Source organism: Paralichthys olivaceus, chromosome 7 (genome assembly GCF_024713975.1).
Source record: "Paralichthys olivaceus isolate ysfri-2021 chromosome 7, ASM2471397v2, whole genome shotgun sequence".
NCBI lineage: Eukaryota > Metazoa > Chordata > Actinopteri > Pleuronectiformes > Paralichthyidae > Paralichthys > Paralichthys olivaceus.
Genome location: NC_091099.1, coordinates 10,482,964 through 10,499,915, shown reverse-complemented (window position 1 = coordinate 10,499,915; position 16,952 = coordinate 10,482,964). Strand labels below are relative to the sequence as shown.

The window sequence follows — 16,952 nt, the reverse complement described above, 5'->3', positions numbered from 1 at the left end:
ATTTTTTGCACCTGAATGAAGTTGTTATGGCTTCATTAAACCACTGTTGTGTTGATCCTGAACCTTCTGTTCAAGAGAAAAGTAAACAAGTTGCTTGGATATGATCACACAAAACAACATAATTATAGTTTTGCTAATGGACTTTTATTTTGAAAGTCTTCTTTCTATTCCTTTTTCGAGAGCTGCAACTTAATTTATGACATAATGTTAACAGCTGTGTTTTAAATGATGTTTAAGACAAATATAATTTCAGCTGCAAATCCTGAGTGCACTTAAAAACTTTTCTTGTGTTAATATAAAAATGATTGTTGAGTGGTACTTACTTTGATTATATGCATCTATTTGAACCAATTATTTACTAAACACACCCGTCACTCTGCTGTAGCTGCAGGGCACTGGACTGACCCTATCTAATTTAAATTTTTGGATTTATTTAATTGATATTAGTCACTTAATTGTTTATCATTTAAATCATGTAATCAAATGTAAAACATTATTATTAAAGTGCTAGTTAATCAGGTTTATAATTTTCATCATGTTTAAGCACTTACAAACTTAAGAGACTAATCAAAGGGCTTAAATGCCTCAGTTATTGTGTTTTTGTCTGCAGTTTTTTTTTTTTGCTTTTGTGAAAGTCAGAAAAAACCATTTGTTTACAATAAGCTACAAAATGACAGCACTTTAAACAGACGGTGGATGAAACTGCTGCTGTTTTCCAGATTTTGACTATTTTAGTCATTTATTTCATTTAAACTCAGATAATCAAATTAAAAATGCATGAAAAGATTTCTCCCTAACAAATATGACTGCCCGTGCATTTCCGCTCACAGGACCAGTTTCCTTCTTTTTAAATGAGTCGCAGTTTACTCTGGAAGGACATGACTTGTAAAGTAGGCTCACTCTGTCAGGGACTGTGAGTAGCTGCAGAATCCTGCTTCATAGTTTTTGACCTTATGGAACCAACTCTTCCAGAGTGAGGGAACAGTGCCACCTGCTGGGGAAACGGTATTTTTTATCTTCTGGCATCACAGGCTGAAACTAAATACATGTCTGTCAATGGAAAGTGTAAAAATTGAGGTTAGGTAAGCTGTGATATTTATACAGTTTGATAAATATATATTTAAAAAAAACAAGAATCTGAAGGCAAAGTTGAATTCCTCTTTACTTTGTTCTTTATTACACATTAAATAGGAGTGGTGAGATTCATGGCAAAAAATAGACTCATTTGAGATCTGATTACCACTCTACACTGCCCACAACAAGTGTGTGTTGTAAAGTGGTCATTCATTCACTTCCCTAGACCTGGACCCAGTCACACTGTAGTCACATACACAGAGCGGAGTGAAACTCCATTAAAGCAACATTCCTCTAGACACACCAACGAAATGAAGCACAATTTACAAAATATGCACCTTTCAGTATCACAACTATACAAAGGTTGTTAAAATACGATCCAGGTATAAATGATACATTTCAGAAATCAGCTCTTGGCACGCAATAAAGGAAGAGGAACATTTCAAACATTTCAGTAAAACTAATTTTGAAACAGTATTGTTAACAAGAGGGTTCCTTAATTAAAATTGCATTAACAGTTATTATCTACTTCATGAAAAAAGGAGGTAATAATAAACTGGGTCAAAACTCATTAATCCTGAAAGCAAAATGTATCATGTCTGGATTTTCTGTGTCAATACCATCACTCCCCTAAAACAGCATTTTGTGTATTTCAAAAGCACACACACAAGACACAATGAATGTTGTCTCTGCTCTTTTTACCGTTTAAATGTAGCACCTAATGCAAACCATAAAAGGCAAATAAACGTCCTCCCAGGGAGCAGCTCGTAAGTACGACGGAAAAGGTGAAATATGGGATGACCTCGGAAAGAAACTAGCACTTTTAATAAATTTAGACAATTTCCTTTAAAAACCAATTTTATGGCAATTATTGCCTCATTTACAAACATTAGTTCCTGTTACATCACTACGATACATGAGCTTTGTGGGAGAAAATGACAAATTATTCTGCTCGACTATCATTTCTGTTGAAAGGCAGTGCACCCCTAAAAATATTCCAACACTTGTGGACATGAATCCAAAAAATGCATAACACATAAGGAAGAATCTGAACCACCCCTGTGATACCACACCCAGAGAAATATTCCTGAAAGCTGCTTAAAAAGATGCAATTTGTTTTCTAGCCGGTCACAAGCGAACGAGTCGGCGGCTTAGGAAAACATGCAAAGGCAGGACGCCTCTGTGGCTGGCTATTGGGGAATCACACATCCTCGAAATTATGTATTTAACCTCACAAACACTGTTTGAATACTATGTCCTTTATCAAGAGAAGTGTTAAACTGTTAATAATTTGAGTGACAAACTGGAGTAACTAAAAATAAAACGATTTTTGTCGGGATGAATAACAACAGTCCTGCAGTCAAGCCTTCGCATAAAAAGAAGCAGGAAATATGTAACCAGTAAGGTCAAACATTAGCTTGGACGTGGCATCAGTCCCTGCAACAGAAAAGGACTCCTCCCATTTTGTAAAAGTCAGACCATCAGGGATCTTTGAATTTCATTCTTCAACCTAAAAATGGCTGAGTTCTTTCTCACGACAGCAAATATTGATTATGGGTTATAGATCTGAAAAGCTACACTTGGGTCAGAGTTCATCATCGGATGCTCTGTTAAATGTATCAACCAAAGGCAGTTTGCAATACCCGTGTCATCGAGGACACATGCATGCAAAAACAAAAACTAATTCTCATGGAGGCAAGAAATCACTCCCCACACAGTACAAAGCATTGACAAATGAATTATTAGCTAATTAGGGTGTTAAAACATTGGGAGAAGAATAGGAGTTTGCATGCATACCTACAGTATATCAGTGACATAACTAAATGGGGACATTAGACAGTGGCTGGGACATTTGGATCTCATCTGGCTGAATCTTGGTCCTTTCCTCATGTCTGTTTTTTCTTTGCGAATCAGAATGGAAATCCTTTCTTTGGCATCCTGTACTTAACAAGGGCCATTACACGACTTTTGAAGGTCGTGCCCTTTTAAGCCAAGGAAAAAAATTATTAAAAAAGCTCATAATTAATAATTTGTCATGAGCTATGATGCAATGAGCTCATGCTCCGCAGTTATATAAAAGAATCCGAATCAACATCATCATCCTATAAAATCAAACAGGCTGGACCAACACATGAGGGCAACTGGCACTAAAACTGAAAATAAAGCTTATTGGTGACAAAATAGCAGATAAAAGAAAGGCAGGAAAAAAAATTAGGTCAGGTTTAGTATTCAGTATTGTGGGTATTGAGAAAGCTAATAATTTAGTGTAATGTACAAAATGTATTACTTGAACTGTTCAACATAGTTTCTTTTTTTTTTTTTTTTTTTTTAGTCTGTCTTGAAAAGGGGTAATTATTCACATAAGTGAACACTTTGTCTTGGACTTCTTTTTCTTCTTTTTGCCCTCCTTGCTCATCTTCTCCTTATGCTTCCGGATTTCTCGCACTAATGTGTAAAAGGCATCATCAACGCCCTGGGGAAAAAAAATACAATAAAATAAACATTACAGTTTCAAGTTAGAATTTTAATACCTAACTACCAACAAACACCAACATAAAAGTACATAGAATTGATAGATAATTTAGAGCCCGATAAAATTTAAAGAACTGAAATTAAAGAGGGAATTTCTCTATACTGAATAACAATTACAAGAGATCAATTGTTTGTATTTACAGCTGTGCTCGAAACAAGAAATCAGACGACCAACACTCCAATCGTTCATATCAAACTCATGTGTAGCCTCTAGTTTGAGTTGAATTTCTGTCAAGTGTTTGTGAGCATGACACATCAGAGTGCCAGTAAATGCATCAGTCCAGCTCAGGCCCAGTGAGACACAGCTGAAAGAAACAGATCAAACCATAATGTTGTTTATTTAAAAAATATAAAAGTCAGCAATGTCCCCAATGACAACCACACAAACAGTAGCTGCAGTTACATGAGCCAGTTTCTTCTCTTCAGAATTTAAGACATCCAAGTTACTCCCACAGTGTCTTTAAATGACGGCTAAATAAAATGAGGGAACAAGTTGTCCTGTTTACATTTCCAATCGTCTGTAGTCTGCCAACACAACCCAACTGTTAAAAAAAAAGATGGACCTGCATCGAGCGCTTGGCACCGACACTGGTTTACTGCTGTGGGTTTAAACTGAGGCAACACTTTTATGAAAATATTCTACTAACAGAGTTATTGAGCAGAAGGCAAGCCTTCTGTTTATAACCGCAAAACTAATAAACATAAAACCATTGAAAGATGTCTCCCCTGGGAAAGATGCACCAGTCAGGAAAATGGTAGAAAACTCATAAGCTATAAATAAAAGAAGAGCGAGTGGCACATCGTCTTCAGGTGAAAAGCTTTGATTAAATTAAGTCTGCAAACGTGTGAAGTTCGAGGATTCAAAACAACTGTTTTTTTATTTTTATTGTTTTAAAGAGTTTATTTTGCCTGTGGACTTTGAATGAGGCTTTCATATTCTCACAGATTACTGAAGAGGAAGAATGGGCTCTATGTAAAAGCAGCCGGTGTCTGTTGCTGCCACACTGAGGCGAGGACACAGGCACCATTTGGATGGTGAAAGAATTGTGTGCAGATTCTGCAAGGAGAGAAAAGCCTGAGGTCACTTCATGTTGTGACAAAGACAGAGAGAAAAGAAAGAATTTAGATGAAGGGATTTGTGTCAGCAAGAAAAACTGTGTCACCCACAAACAAACGTACACTCATTTTAAATGTTAACAACAGATCTGCCCATTTTTTAACTGGGTCAAATCAGATAAAGTGGCTGCAGCACTGTCTCAGATTTAGTTCAGACCCTTTCTATATCATCATATGGTCTGTGAAATTATTGTTTAAATCGTGTTTTCATATTTATTGTACCCCTTGATATTGTTCATATTTTAGCCTCAAAACACATTATCTGGGAAGCCATGTTTAGGCCTTAATATCTCACCAAACTACTTAGGATGGAAGACAAGTTTTCTAAGTTTATGACATTGAAAATAAGTAAAATACAGTAGTTTGATAAAACCTCTGGTTTAAAGGATTAATATGTGTCAGAAGTTTCTAAATATGTTTCTACATAAAAAGTTGGATGAGTTTATACATATAATATATATAGTTCTAAATAAACATTGTACTAATACACAGACTGCCTAGACAGGAAATTCAATAAAACAGTGGGCTTGTACCCAATTCAGTCTTGTTATGCAAGCTACAGTATACGACAATAGTTCATCATGTGTTTGTAGTTTGCTACATTGCACATAATTTTCAATTAAGTTATTTGAATTTTTACTTTATTTGTATTTCATTTGAATATTTCATTATCTTTTAAATGAGACATAAAATGTAACTACTACTTTAAATCTCCACTGAGTATAGAATAGAGTTTGCATTAATGACCTGTAGTGAAATGAATCAATATTTCAGAGGCCGGGACACATACGTAGAGATAATAGGGTAAGATCCTGATCATTTATAATGGAGTTCTACCCTTAAGTTAAAACAATACTTTTAACTATGTGTATTTGAACAAAACCAAGTTATTTACATACATTTTCATATTCCTTCATGCAAAATTACAATTTGGTTCTATAGAAAAAATGACTGAAAAATGTTTCCATGTCTTGGTTTATTCTTAATATCTTCCAATAATTCAGAGAACATGTGTATATATCTTCCATCCTACAGAGTTTGGTGAGGCTGGGAGTAAGAGTTACAGACATTCTTACCCAAACATTCCTCACAGATGAGGCGTTTTATCAATAGCGAACGACGTGCTGCAACCACTTTCCTGGATTTTCTCTGATTTGACATAAAACGACCCAACACACATTTTCATTTCAGTGGATTATTTGGTCCCAGATTCACCATGATCTCTTTTAATCACACATGTTCAACACTTTGGACCCTTTCAGCAGATGTTGACGCTTTCACACTGGTGGTTTAAGCAGAATTTGGGAATTTAAATTGGACAGTATGAATGCTTTTTCTGGACCTGAATGGAGCCCAAGAGTTCTTTACCAAGCCAACGTGAAGGTGGTGAGCTGTATCATGATCTGTGTCATGGCTTGTGTGCAGTTAGAACACAATCAATCATTTTCTCACAGACAGAATTACACATTTTAATTGTATTTTTTGACGACTTGAAATACTAGTCTGTGTATGAGTGGAGATCAACCACAACTTTCTACCGACCTATGTGTTTTTCCATTTCATTAAGATGGTTGTGTTACTTGAATCATGCTCATGTGGCTCTGCCTGCTTGTATATCGCTCTTCTTGCACACATATACATGCGCACCCTCCTCATTTCCTTGTGGAAATGAGGATAAACCCTGGCCTTGCTATAAAGTAAGTATAACACAAACGCACCTCAAAATGGTATTCAGACTAAAGTTAATGAATCCAGTGTGAAAACGGTCTCGGACAATAATCAGCCATGATACGTAGAGACACTGAAAATGGAAGAAATGATCAGCCTTCTGTGAGAGCCTCACAACATCCCCAATAGAAACCAGGAGGTTAGCATTGAGAACCCATGAAGCACCAGCACTTACTGCTTGTTTTTATCCCATTGCCTTCTCCACAATCCCAACTAACAACATAGACACAGACACACAGAGCTGGTGGGCGCGCGGCTGCATACACTTACCCATTTTCACATCACAACACACTTTTTAAGCTTGACACAGCGCGGAGTCTTTTCTTCCTTGCTGAGCTTATTGAGCCGGTACAGCCTGATCTCCCGTACCAGAGTGTAAAAGGCATCTTCCACTCTCTGTGGTTTGAGACACAACTTCCCTCAGTGTTGAGAAATACAGGGGGACAAACTGTGTAGATGCATGTGTTACAGCCTACAGGTACAATACAACAGGGCGACTTGGACCAATCCAACTGATATGGGTCTACTACCAGCAGTGTCTGTCCTCCCTTAGCAACTAAGCTGATACTCCGCCCTAAATCTATTTGGTGAATACCAAACACCAACTTCCTGTTGCCTTGAAAAGGTCTGTTTTCTTCTTCTGAGGGAAGTGGGATTGTGGCTAGAGTTGACCGATGATTGTCCAGGCCAATTAGCAGAATGAATATTCAGCAATTTTACAATTATCAGACAGTTTTTTCCAACAATTGCTTTTAAGATAAACATAAACATAAAAATGTGTTATTTTGGTTTTGATCCAGCCATCTTTCTCTATCCAGGAATATGTGGGAGGAGAGGGAAGCCATCGCTAACTGCTAAGCTAAAGTAGCCGATCCAAATAGCGTGTAAACTACAGGGGGATTTGAGAGATGGTTTCTTAAATAAGGAGAGAATTCTAATTTTTTTTTTTATTCAATTCAATATTGATATCTAAAAATGGCACCATTAGAATCCACTTTAACTGAACTAGAATACTAAAACTTGGTCAGACAAATTGGTCAGCTTCCAAGACTACAGTAGGTGAGAAATGCTAAAAAGATTAGGGTGGAGTATCAGTTTAACTGTCTGACCTTATACTAAGGAGAAGTGCAAGCATTTGATTATGGAATATATATATATATATATGTATGGTAGATTGTCCAGAGAAGTCAGATTAAATCACTGATTAGGGAAAACACTGGGTGGCTTTGAATGAAAGAGAGTTGCCTGTCCCAACAGCAGCAGCAGCACAGTGTTAATGGTGAATTATTGGTATGAATAGGTGAACAGAGCTGTAAGAAATAAATCATTGTGTCATTTATTTCCCCAGCCCCAGAAGGAGCTGTGATTCAGCCCAGGTCAGAGGAATCAGAGAAGGATGTGTTTACAGATCACTGCATCAGCCAACCAGCCACCTAAGGCCATGCTCACAAAACACACCACATTTGATCCGACTATGCCACAGCTAATCTTCCAAAACCCAGTCATGGTAACCAGTAAGAAGAATCAATAACCCCCCTGAGTAATTACTGATGCAGACTCCTTAACACCCATTTAGTGATTGGCTGATTATTAATAATGCAGGATCCTTTCCAGATGGCTCTAATGATGATGTCATATAACATATCCATGATAACAAAAGCATGCAATGATTACACCCCTAAATAAAATATTTAATTAACCATAGAGGATTTAATGATGCGCAGGACATTTCCCGAGACATTTCCAAGCAACATTATGATAAAAGACCCAGTCAGAGCCACTGAATCAACAGCACCGCATGTCTCAAGAAACATACATCCCAAACCCAATCAAGTGTTTGTAAGGGCTTCGAGTTTACCCGGTATCAGAAAAATTAAAAGTGATATTAAAGTGAAATTTATAGAGGGACTGCCATGTCCATCGAGCCCTGATACCACATGCAACTTCTCACCATTCAACTTTACAGACTTGCAGTGGAACACTACATCAGTTAAGTCAAAGATAGAAGGTTAAAGTGTTGAGGCTGGTCTCTCACCTGTCTGGTTTTGGCTGAGGTCTCGATAAAGGGAATTCCGTAGCTACGTGCTAAGTCCTGAGCCTGCTTGGTGTCCACTGTCCGGGACGGGAGGTCACACTTGTTCCCCACCAGCACCATGGGGACGTCCTCAGAGTCCTTCACCCGCTTAATCTGTTCTCTGCACAGGCCCAATAGAGGTTTTGTTTGAGGTTAATCCAGCTCAGGTCATATATGTAATCTGATTGCTATTGATTGTGGTGTTAGAAAAAGTTTTATCTGTTCAGAGTAACTAGAGTCAAAGTGAGAATAAGAACATAACTGGCTTCTCAGTTAAAACATTTCGCCAATATTAGATGGACTGCTGACACATGACATGATATAAACGAGAGAATTGAAAAGGTCTTTAAAGAAGGTTCATGACCAGCCACAAATTAGGGATGATGATTTTATACGATAAGAACCTGACTCCCCAAAAATGTTTTTCTGCTTTTAGTTCCAATTAAAACACTGCATCCACACTGGGTGCAAATCATTTTTCTTAGCTCACCTATAGTGGTGAATGTCCTCAAAGGACTTGGTGTTATTGATGGCAAAGACACAGAGGAAGCCCTCCCCTGTCCTCATGTACTGGTCCCTCATGGCGCTGTACTCCTCCTGACCTGCAGTGTCCAGGATGTCCAACAGACACGTCTCTCCATCAATCACTACCTGCTTTCTGTAGGAGTCCTGGAAGAGGAAGAAGTCAGAAAGTTATTGGGATGCTGTAGTTATGTGGTTTTAAGGGTCCAAAGGGCAGCTTAAGAAAAGTTATAAGATAATCAAATGAAGAATCTATAATTTTAATTACACTTAAGGGTGCTACGAGTGTGTTTTAATCATTTATGGAATATTAGAATACAGAATTGTTTAACTGTACATGATATAATGAGATTAAATATATTTGTAAGCCTCCTGGGTCTGTCCCTATGTCTAATTCTCGTGAACATGATATCTCTGAAACCTTGACGAACTGAATATTTCAACATTTCAACTACGTAGTTGAAAAATGAAATGATCATAATGTTCGGCTAAAACCTTTTTCTGGCAACTATTTAACACAATTAAGCCAAGAAGGGGTGGGTTCATGAGACCACATTTCATGCAATTTACTGGTTAGCAAAGGCATAAATCCATGACCTGTAAATTCTAGTTTTCAAATTCCTTAAAAAGGTTGTGATATAAAATTTTAAAGCGTGATGAATATTTGTATTAATTCAAACAGAATTGTTGACGTTGTTGCATCTTGGCATAACTTTACTGACACAGGACTGCATTCTCTAGTTGTAGTAGGGCACTCCACTTTCTAGCACACCTCAAATTGTAATGAGGTCCTAATTTGCAATGAGTCGAAGCTCACTGGCTTTTCATCACACTGATGGCTGCACTCAATCTGATACAACACAAATAACTGCCGTCTGATCCAGCGAGCAGCCATTGTTTCAGATGTTATCTTGTTTTCAAATAATCTATAGTGAGGCTCTAACCTGCAGCACCACATCAATAATTGATTGCAGTCCTAATGAGACTGTTCATTCAGTGTGGGCTGGCTCCTTGAGAAAGTAGACAGGCATGGAAAGTTATTAAAACCTGTTTGGTGTCTTTTTAAGACTTAAACCAGAAGAACCTGCTGCAACTATTTTCTTCTTCTTCTTGTTCTGCCCCCATACCAAAATACATAGAAAACCCTGGAGACCTTTCTGGATTTGAGTGCACAAACTTCCACGCATATATTTACATGCATGTACACAAACAGTTTCATTACCTCAATGGTGGGGTCGTATTCATCCACAAAGTGATTCTGGATGAGCTGAATGGTAAGTGCGCTCTTGCCAACACCACCAGCTCCCACCACTACCAGCTTATATTCTGTCATGATTCACCTGCAGGAACAAAAAAATGATCAGTACACTCAGGTATTTCCACAGACACAGGCAGTCATCTGGCACAGCATCATTACATCTGTTGCACCATCAAAAGCTTTAAAAGGAATTGTTCAGAAGATTATTCCTCAGATTGTTAAACCTCTCTGCAGTCAAGATGCTATTTTCTTTTGAGGATGGCAAAAAAAACATTTAAATCAATTTTGTTCGCTAGCTGCATTTGTATATCTTCATCTTTGTCTGATGACCTGTCAGCTTGCTGGGAAATATGCAATCTCGGGTTTGGCAAACTGAGAAAATGCCCATGTATCAATGTCACTGAGATGCACATTATGCCAAATGTCTAAAAACAAATCAACTATTTTATACCATCATTTTTATGTTGCTTTAGTATTTTACAGGACGACCCATTTTAAAACTGAGCAAAAATCTTGCAGAAGAAACTACAAGCACCAAAAACAGAATGTAATGGTTCATCTACAAGACAGTATGTGCAGATGGGGGATAATAAACACCAAAAAACTGCTGCGGAATTCAGGAAACATCATATTAAATCTATCTATCAGCCATAAAATGGAAAACAATACTGATGTACCCATGTATTAAAATAATTTCCTTATTAAAACAGTTTCTGTGTGAAGAAAAGACATGAAGGAATTCGTGAATCCCCTGTATGTAATCAAATGTGTAAATCCAGCAACACATTCCCTAATATTTTCTGAATAGCAGCCGCATAACAGAAACTGTCCCCAGGCAGAAATCTATGACATTACATTAAGGCTCAAAAACTGACAAGCAACTGGGAGGCTCTCTGCTGTCAGACTGCTTTGTGGAGCAGCGCCCATCAATAGCAGCAGCTGGCCTTTTCAGAAGTTACAGTACATACTGCTCACAGCGCTGCACAGCCTGCAGTCAGGGAGGAGTTCCACTGAATATTATTGCTTTGTCTAGACAAACAAAAATCAGAATGTGGTTTGACCAGTGTTTGGCAAACAAAAGGTATACTTTACCTTGTTATCTCAACACTTTAAAGTGCTCCTTGAAATGATCATACCACATCACTGGTATGGCCTCTGATACACATATCTCAGTGAGGTTATACTGTCCATTAGGGAACAGTCTTATCTTTTACCTGAGCAGATAAGACTAGTGACAATATTACAAATCATTCCAGTTAACACTTGGATGTTGTCTGCTGCATGCTTGTCATGCCTGTAAAGGGACACGTTTCACCTTAGGAGGCAGTGAAAGTACTTTTGATTGCCTAAAAGTACAGTTATCAGTTTAGTCTGTTCTATTTAATGGGATGATACTGCTTATTTTACAAGATAATTAATGAAGTTAACACAAGTTTCTCATCCTCCTTTGAGTAGTAATAGAGGTAACACTATTATAAGGTTGACATGTTCACTGAGAACATCAATGTTTGTTTCAAACTAGGTGATATAGTAAAAAAATTGTTGCAGTAAATATTAATGATTATCATTATTTAGTTTAAACAATGAGTTTTGCTACTATGTGGAAGTTTTTGGTTTTAAACTATTATTTATGGGCAGAGAATAACACATTTTACAGATCTGTGGCTTACACAATGCACAAGCAATATAGATCATTGTATATTGAACCTTTGTTACATTGCTATTGAGGAAAATTATATTCATGATTGCTGGTGTTTTTTATTGCCTAGACCTCCTTTAAATGTGATTAAGTTGATCAAGCAGTGGTGTTTAAATGGAAAATTCATTTATTCAAAAAATGACAATACAAGCCATTGTTGTTGTTTACCTTATGCTGACATCATCTGAATGGCACAAATGTCCCCACCTTTTTATTTACTGCAGAAATGACAACAAGGATTTTCCCAATTGGCAAAACTACATTCAACAAACAATATCACGCAAATGAGTCGGCAACACTGAGAGAGAACCAACTGAGAAATGGAGTTTCAATGAACACATGTAAATATTGGGGTGGTTTTTACATGATTAGCCTCCTGTGTGAATTAGCTGAGTTTAAAACACGGCCCAACTTTAAAGTGGAAATCTTTCGCGTTTCTTCAAGCAGACAACCACATGCAGCGGAGTTAGACTTAAAGCCGCTGCTGTGTGACCTCAGGTCGGTTGTACGAAAACCCTGTGAGCGCTGTGTTAGCTCTGCTGCTAGCTAGCTTAGCACCGAAGCTCGCTAGCAGCCTCAAAGGCTAAGCTAACCAGCCGGTACGGGCTAACTTAATGTCACATAGTTGGATATTAAGTAGAGGCTGTGCTGTCTGCACCGTGTGTCCGGACAAATTCATTATAACCCATTCAAATGGGAAGGGGAGAGGTTTCGAAGCCGCCATTGGTAAGCTAGCCCCAGAGGTCTGCAGTGCAGGGCCAGAAGTGAGGTTAACAATTGGGCGTAGTTTGCACTTACAGGGGAAAATGAGAGATTTCCACCACAATACAAATCCTCGGTGTTCACACTGTGGACATGTTGACAAACCCACCCACGGAACCAGACGGTGAAACACCGCAAAGGGACATTTGAAGCGACACACGTACGAATCCCACCCGTTAGATTTTTTTTTTTTTTACCTTTTAGCGAGTGGAGTTCCGCGTCCGAAGTAGCGACCAAATAAAGTCAGGCTGATAATCCTCCGCTTTCACACGATCTCCGCATTTCCTACTTCACGCCGAAGCGCCCGCATGTAACGTCGGTCTACCGTCGGTCTAGAGGGGACATGCGGGGGGGAGACGAGTAAAAAGTGAATTTAATCGATTGAACTTTCCATTTGATCCAGCGTCCGTGAGTCCGTGCGTCCGGCCTCGCTGCAGCTCAGGTTGGCCTCCTTTACGCGAATATGGGCGGATACCGGGGCGCACTTTACCCAGAAAGCATAGCTGGGGATTTCGACCAGTTCGTGGCTTATCGCTCCTCCACTCTGTCGCAGCAAGTCCAGACCTTCTCCTTTATCTTGTCTTTATATTCTGTCCATACTTTGTATTCCATCCACACTCCACATGCTTTACAGTTTAAATCCGCGCGGTTATAGAACACCAAACAATCCTTATTACGCACGTACGAGCTGTTTTTTTTGTCGCGCGTCACATTTGCTTTTATTAAATATCAACCGAAACCACACAGTGATTGACACGACAGCTTAAATGGTGTACAGTGTTACAGTCGGTATGTAGGTCACATGGAGCGACGCTCCGCTCAGGACCATGATGCTCTGCTGCTGCTTCATGCGGAGTCAACACAGCCTAGGGGGCGACTCCACTATATATAGGCTCTAAATATAACTGGAATGTGCAGGAGAGACGTCATTCCAGGCAAGGAAATGATTTGGCAATCCCCTGTCTGTTTTCCTGAATGTCCACTAGGCTTGCTGCATGTGCACGACGCATGCGCAGTCTGTGACACAGCTCAGGCTAAACAGAAACATACATGGATCCCTGCACTGACATGGAAACCTTGCAATAACCACTGGATGAGGTCCAACAGCCTGTAAGAGCAATACAGAACATGCAAGAGGTGTAGAAGAGCATTGCACACATGGATAGGATGCAGTATTTGTACTTCACTGTTGCCTTGTTCTCTGCACAGCCAAGAGACCACAGCTACAGACAGGCAACCATCTAGATCTAATGTGTTTTAGGTACGTTTTTTGCTCTCTACCTGCAACCAGAAAAGCTCTAAAAATAATGTCGCCATTGGTCCCACAGTTTTTACAGAAGCAAGAGGGCAGTCTAAAATAGACATCGATACAGGAATAATAAGAAAACATGCAATACTTAAAGGTTCAGTGTGTAAGATTTAGGTGAAAGGGATCAATTGGCAGCAACTGAATAAAATTAATCCTAGTGATGTTTTTACTAATGTGTTAAATCTAAATTGTACGAATTGTTGCTTTTTCTTAACCCTAGAATGGGCCCTTTATATTTAACTACTTTATATTTACATCAGGGGCTGCAACTCTCTACAGAAGCCACCATGTTTTTTCAGTAGCCCAGACCGGACAAACTAAACACCTTTTTCAGCTGCAACATGCAACTTCAACACTATATGTCACTAAATTCCACACACTGAACCTTTAAAAATGTAAGAAAATACAAAAGAATAGAAATGAAATAAAAATAATATAAACAGGGTAAACAGAATATGCACAGTGTGCGAATATATAGTGACATTAATTGCACAGAGTCATTGAATTGCACAGACAGAAATAAATATTTCACAGTCAAGAGAGTTAGAGTGCAGACATCAGTACTGTGAGTCTCTGGCTCAGGGGTGTGAATGATTTCTTTCAAAAGATTCAGTATTCCCTCTATGGTTGTTTTAATGATGGTGGTGGTAAGTGTTGTCCGACAGGGTATAAAATCTGCCACTGGTGTTTAATTGGGTTGAGATCTGCTGACTGCAAAGGTCATGGCTCAAGATCCACCTCATTACGTCGGCCAAGCAGGTCTTGTTTCTGCCCTCCTTTGTGTGTTTGTCTGTTATCACCCAAAAACAACAGGGAGACTTTTACCATGAAACTTGGTGAAAGGATGCGGTACGGGTCATGAGAGAACTCATTCGGGTGCAGATCCTGATCAGGGGACAGATCCTGGAATTTTTCTTTTTCTCTTTCTTTAACATGCGTTTCTGTAACATTTTCATTGGTTTCTTAGAGAATGATTTATTTATTATTTAGTTGGAGGAGGTATGTGCCCTCTGAGTGTCCTTCTAGTTGTACCTATCAAATCATCAGTGACCCCTCATGTACTATGGAAGGGAGCATTGTCTTCCTGTAAATATTTCCTCAACTTTTGAATTTGCAGTGATTCTTCCCTCTAAAGAGAAAAGTGGACTGAAACCATGCCAGCGTCATGTCCCACCATAACAGAGCAGCCGGATTGTCTTCACTGTAGAGGTCAAACATCCAGGCCTGTAGTGTTCTCTTGATGAATGTCACATGTGTGCTCACCCACTCTTGGACAATATGTTGATGGATGATTCATTTCACCATAATGAACCAATGAACATGCATCACAGTCATCGAATGGGCGCCATTGACCACTATTTCCACAACATCTGACTTCTGTCTGATACCTTTCCCAAAGACCTAAATGTAGATGCGAGGGTAGCCAGCTGAGCAGTCTTGTGACTGAATCTGCTGTCATTTGTGCCCCAACAATGAACTCTCTTTCATTCCCTTTCTCTTGTCCTCTTCAATCAGAGTCATAAGCTGGGCATATTCATACATGCCACAGAGCAGGATCAGATGTTATTTGTATAATTGTGCCACTCAGTGCACCTGCATGGAAGCATTTACATGGATTATGTTTCTCATTTATTCAGGTTTTTGATTTAATTTGTCAGCCGGTAGAATATTTGCAATTGAAAATACCTGAAGGCCAATTTTATGCCAAGAATATGTTAAGTGTTGTCTAAATTACATATATCTCACAACTCACCCCTGTGTACATAGTAGGAAGAGAATTTGGAGGGGCTTACCATTTAGGCTGTAGTGAATGTATCAAATACATTTCGGGTAATTATCACCTGCTATACTTCCTGTAATGTTTTTGAGACTGGAATTCATCATTAGTCTTCCGGTGGTGTTTATGAGGTTCTTTAATCTACATCACAAAGAAACACACTTTGACTTTGCCTCACTGCATTTACTTATTATGTGTTATGCAAAATGACTTCAAACTTATATTATATGATGCATTGTTAGTGATTAACCTGTCCAACAGAATTCAAATGTTTATAAAATAAATGTTTTCACATAAAAGCATCAATAATTTCACATTAAGAATCGAAAATTAACAACTCTAGCAGAAAGGTCACACACGAATTCATTCCAGTTTACAATCGCATCACACAGGCCATTCATCACTCTGTATTTATATCACAATGGATATGCAGTTTTATACCACTAACATAATTTACTGTCAGTTATAGTTTGCAAATGAAAATGTAGTGTAAGGTTAAGCTCTTAAATAATTTCTCATCTTCTGCTCATTTCCACAGGTTTAAACAACACACAGTAAAAGCTGCAATATGAAACCATTGCAATGAAATATAATATGTACAAAATGCAAACTACAGAACAATAATGTATATTATATAATTTAGTAATAATATAAAATTACTGAAAACCCCAGAGAATAAGACTGGCTCATTTTGAACTGCTGCCATAATCCTTAAGAAAAAGAATTGATTTAACAACAGTTATCGCAGATTTACTTGATGGCATAAACAATATTCAGATATTGTAACTCACTGGAATATACCGACACTTAATGGAAAAAATACATCATTGACTTTAAGTTGAATGTCAATGTTGTGAAAAACTGGTTTTAGTGGCATAGTTTTGAGAATGATTATCCAAAGCTTGAAATGGCTTTTATGAAATATATTACTTAACTTGTATATAATGAAGCTCGTCTTTCTAGCATTATAAAAAACATCATTGGGATTTAACTAGACTTGATGAGTAAAAGCACTCCACCCTGCTGAATACAGCACTCTGGTTCCCGGAAGCTGAGCAGACCCCTGAGAGAAAAAAAGACATGACAGCTCATTTCAATAGG

General features: G+C 38.3%; 1 protein-coding gene across 2 annotated transcripts; it reads right to left on the bottom strand.

The window, feature by feature from the left end:
* Positions 1-1,149: 1,149 nt before the first annotated feature.
* Positions 1,150-13,633, bottom strand: kras (v-Ki-ras2 Kirsten rat sarcoma viral oncogene homolog). 2 transcript variants are annotated; one of them, XM_020078925.2, is made up of 6 exons: positions 12,963-13,623; positions 10,269-10,386; positions 9,015-9,193; positions 8,486-8,645; positions 6,721-6,846; positions 1,150-3,547 (listed from the first exon to the last, which is right to left on the bottom strand). In XM_020078925.2, exons 2-5 carry the CDS (start codon positions 10,377-10,379, stop codon positions 6,727-6,729), a joined length of 570 nt encoding a protein of 189 aa, XP_019934484.1. In that variant the 5' UTR covers positions 10,380-10,386; positions 12,963-13,623; the 3' UTR covers positions 1,150-3,547; positions 6,721-6,726. The 2 variants fall into 2 exon arrangements, with proteins under 2 accessions (XP_019934484.1, XP_019934485.1); XM_020078926.2 differs by lacking the exon at positions 6,721-6,846 and having other exon boundaries at positions 12,963-13,633.
* Between the last annotated feature and the right edge of the window lie 3,319 nt (positions 13,634-16,952).

Bases quoted from the DNA above. Each gene is read 5' to 3' on its own strand.
- kras (XM_020078925.2), bottom strand. From the start codon at position 10,379: ATGACAGAATATAAGCTGGTAGTGGTGGGAGCTGGTGGTGTTGGCAAG. The intron at 9,194-10,268 runs GTAATGAAACTG...TTCCTCTTCCAG, and splicing joins AATACGACCCCACCATTGAG to GACTCCTACAGAAAGCAGGT. The intron at 6,847-8,485 runs GTGAGAGACCAG...CTCAAACCACAG, and splicing joins CCTCAGCCAAAACCAGACAG to AGAGTGGAAGATGCCTTTTA.